This window comes from Myotis brandtii, unplaced genomic scaffold (assembly GCF_000412655.1).
Source record: "Myotis brandtii unplaced genomic scaffold, ASM41265v1 scaffold314, whole genome shotgun sequence".
In the NCBI taxonomy this organism is placed as follows: domain Eukaryota; kingdom Metazoa; phylum Chordata; class Mammalia; order Chiroptera; family Vespertilionidae; genus Myotis; species Myotis brandtii.
Genome location: NW_005362033.1, coordinates 3,137,791 through 3,141,147, shown reverse-complemented (window position 1 = coordinate 3,141,147; position 3,357 = coordinate 3,137,791). Strand labels below are relative to the sequence as shown.

Sequence of the window (3,357 nt, the reverse complement as noted above, 5' to 3'; positions counted from 1 at the left end):
TAGGGATTGGGCGTGCCCTCTGCCACCCGGGAGCAGGCCTAAGCCAGCAGGTCGTTATCTCCCGAGGGGTCCCAGACTGCGAGAGGGCACAGGCCAGGCTGGGGGACCCCCCTCGAGTGCACAAATTTTTGTGCACCGGGCCTCTAGTCTATACATATAAAAGCCTGAGCGACCGTCGCAACCAAAACAACTGAACGGATGACCGAACAGGCTGTGTGGGGTGACCAGGCCAAAAGGGGGGTTAGTGAGGGATGACCAAATGACTGAGCAGCAGGCTGTGTGGGGCGAACAGGCCCGCAGGGGTTTAGTGAGGGATGACCAAGCGACTGAACAGAGGGCTGGGTGGGGTGACCAGGCCAGCCGGGGGGTAGGCGGGGGGCGGCGACCAAACGACCAAACAGCAGGCTAAATGGGGCAACCACGCCGACAGGGGGGCAGTTGGGGGCGACCAGGCTGGCAGAGTGGGGCAGTGAGGGGTGACCAGGCCGAAGGGGGGGCAGTTGGGGGTGACCTGGCTGGCGGGAGGGGCAGTTGTGTGTGACCAGGCTGGCAGGGGGCAGGGGCGGGAATTGGATCGGGCCTAAACCGGCATTTGAACAACCCCCGAGGGGTCCCAGATTAGAGAGGGTGCAGGCTGGGCTGAGGGGACACACCCCCCCTGCACGAATTTCGTGCACTGGGCCTCTAGTATATCATAAAGATTGTGGGTTTGATTCCTGGTTAGGGCACATAGCTAGGTTTTGGGTTCAATCCCCAGTTGGGCATGGCACATACAGGAGGCAGCTGATGGATATTTCTCTCTCAAATCAATGTTTCCCTCTTTCTCCCTTCCTCTCTCAAAATCAATAAAAAGATATCCTCAGGTGAGGATAAAAAAAAAAAAAGAACAGTGGACTCCCTGTCTCTAAGACCATCTCTCTTTCTTCCTGCTCAAGCCTGCTGTTCTTATAAGAATAGGGTGGGGAGGGCTTTTTTTCTCTCTCCATTCATCTTCCTAGCTTTTGGCACATTGGGGCCTTTCCATTCATATATCTATCTTTATGGCCTGCTGGGGCCCTGCCTTTTCATCTTTCTAGTGTTTGGCCCCTCTGTGTAAGAACTTCCTCCTGTTGCCGTCTTGGCCAACTGGGGAGACTCCCCTGTACTCCAACTGACTGTGGTAAAAAAAAAAAGGACATTGAGAGGAGGGGTAAGGACACAGGGTAGAGCTACCAAGGATTTGACCATCATAAGTTAGAAGCAGACAGGGTGTTTTAATTTCTAATTTGATTTATCTTATTACAGCTTTTGTGATTTATATTGTGTTCATTTCTGAAAGTAACTGTTTAGCATTTCAATCATTATATTTGAAGATTATTTCGATTAAAACATGGTAAAATCACTTTGACCAGTAACATCACAGAAATAAGCATTAGTTGCAACAGATGGTAATTATTATGTTGGTCATGGCATATTTACTTTTTTTTCTTCCTGTAGGTGTCCTGCACCCCATGTAATATGCCAATTGGAACCCAAGTGAGTGGCTATGCCCTCTACCAGCGACATATTAAAGCGATGCATGAGTCAGCACTCCTGGAAGAGCAGCGGCAGAGGCAGGAACAGATTGATTTGGAATGTAGAAGTTCCACAAGTCCCTGTGGCACCTCCAAGAGTCCAAAAAGAGAGTGGGAAGGTAGGTAGAGCTTTCATCACAAAACTTGCCTGAAAGGAAACAAAGCCATACACAAAGGTAGTGGCCTTTGTGCATTGTAATTTACTAGTGTATTAATTGATACATTATACTTTTTCTGAGCAGATGAATTGACTTTAGTGAAATTATTATTTTTTTAATATATTTTTATTGATTTTTTTACAGAGAGGAAGGGAGAGGGATAGAGAGTTAGAAACATCGATGAGAGAGAAACATCGATCAGCCACCTCCTGCACACCTCCTACTGGGGATGTGCCCGCAACCAAGGTACATGCCCTTGACTGGAATCGAACCTGGGACCTTTCAGTCCTCAGGCCGACGCTCTATCCACTGAGCCAAACTGGTCAGGGCTTTAGTGAAATTATTAAGTAATGTTAGTATTATTGAATTTTCTGACATTTATCTATATGTATAAAAGCCATGCTTTATGCTCTTCATCTGAGTTTTCAAAGAATGAATTGTTATCTTGTCCTCCAAACCAATCACAGTTGACAGGGTAATACTCTAATTCTCTGAAACTTTGTGTAATGTATAGAGCCAGTCAGACCCTAACTTAACCCTCACCCCAGCATTACCAGTTGTGTGGCCATGGCCAAATCCCTTAACCTTTTTGAGCTTTGGTTTTCTTCTTTGTGAAGTACAAATTTTCTATCTACCTTGATGGAATTATAACCTGTAAGAAAGAATGAACATTAAGCCCAACCCACATGGCTCAGTGGTTGAGCATCAACCTATGAACCAGGAGGTCATGGTTCGATTCCCAGTCAGTGCACATACCTGGGTTGTGTGCTCGATTCCCACTGTGCGGTGTGCAGGAGGCAGCCCATCAATGATTCTCTCTCATCACTGATGTTTTTCTCTCTCTCCCTCTCCCTTCTTCTCTGAAATCAATAAAAATATATTTTAAAAAAAGAATGTTCAGTATGGTTTTATAACACATGCTCAGCTTTATTTTATATATAACATATAATGTAATGTAATATAATATTGCATAGTAATTAATATATTATGTATATATATAAAAGGCTAATATGCTAAGTGTCTAACCATCCAACTGGTCGCTATGACATGCACTGACTACCAGGGGGCAGACACTCAACACAGGAGCTGCTGTGATGCTCACTGGCCATTTACAGAGAAACAGCACCACAGACCTGGCATCCGCAAAGCAACACTTGACTTCCCCCAAGTGGGACACAGGCCCTGCCACCACCCTGAAGCGACAGCCCACCAAATTGCAACCGATGTTGCTGAGACCCCATAGTGTAAAATACAGCCCACAGCCCTGCCCAGCCCAGAAACAGTGGCTGTGGGCGCTGGGTAATGACATCACATATCAATGCCTGTCTTCCTCTCCCTAGCAACTAGCCTCCTTGGAGTTTCTTCAGCCCAGGAACACGACTTGCTTTATAGCCAGGTGGAAACATTTTACACTTTAACCAAATGTCTGTGAAGCATTTTCCCATGCCTCATCTCATTTGATCATCACAGAACTCCTGGAGTAGGTAGATCGGGGATTCAGTGGAATCCTATTTTCTTTTCATTAGCTGGAAAGTGGAGATTTAGAAAGCTTAGAAACTTGACCCAACTGAAAAGAAGTAAGAAATGGTGGACCTTGAAAATGACTTCAGGTTTTCTCACTGCACAGAATATAGTCAAACACTGCT

General features: G+C 46.1%; 1 protein-coding gene across 12 annotated transcripts in view; it reads left to right on the top strand.

The window, feature by feature from the left end:
* NCOR1 (nuclear receptor corepressor 1) overlaps positions 1-3,357 on the top strand; it is a 241,681-nt gene that overhangs the window by 183,197 nt on the left and 55,127 nt on the right. For all 12 annotated transcript variants that reach the window (XM_014542879.1, XM_014542885.1, XM_014542878.1 and 9 more), the window contains one exon: positions 1,477-1,672. In XM_014542879.1, coding sequence (XP_014398365.1) covers positions 1,477-1,672 — 196 coding nt within the window. The remainder of the gene's footprint in view (positions 1-1,476; positions 1,673-3,357) is intronic.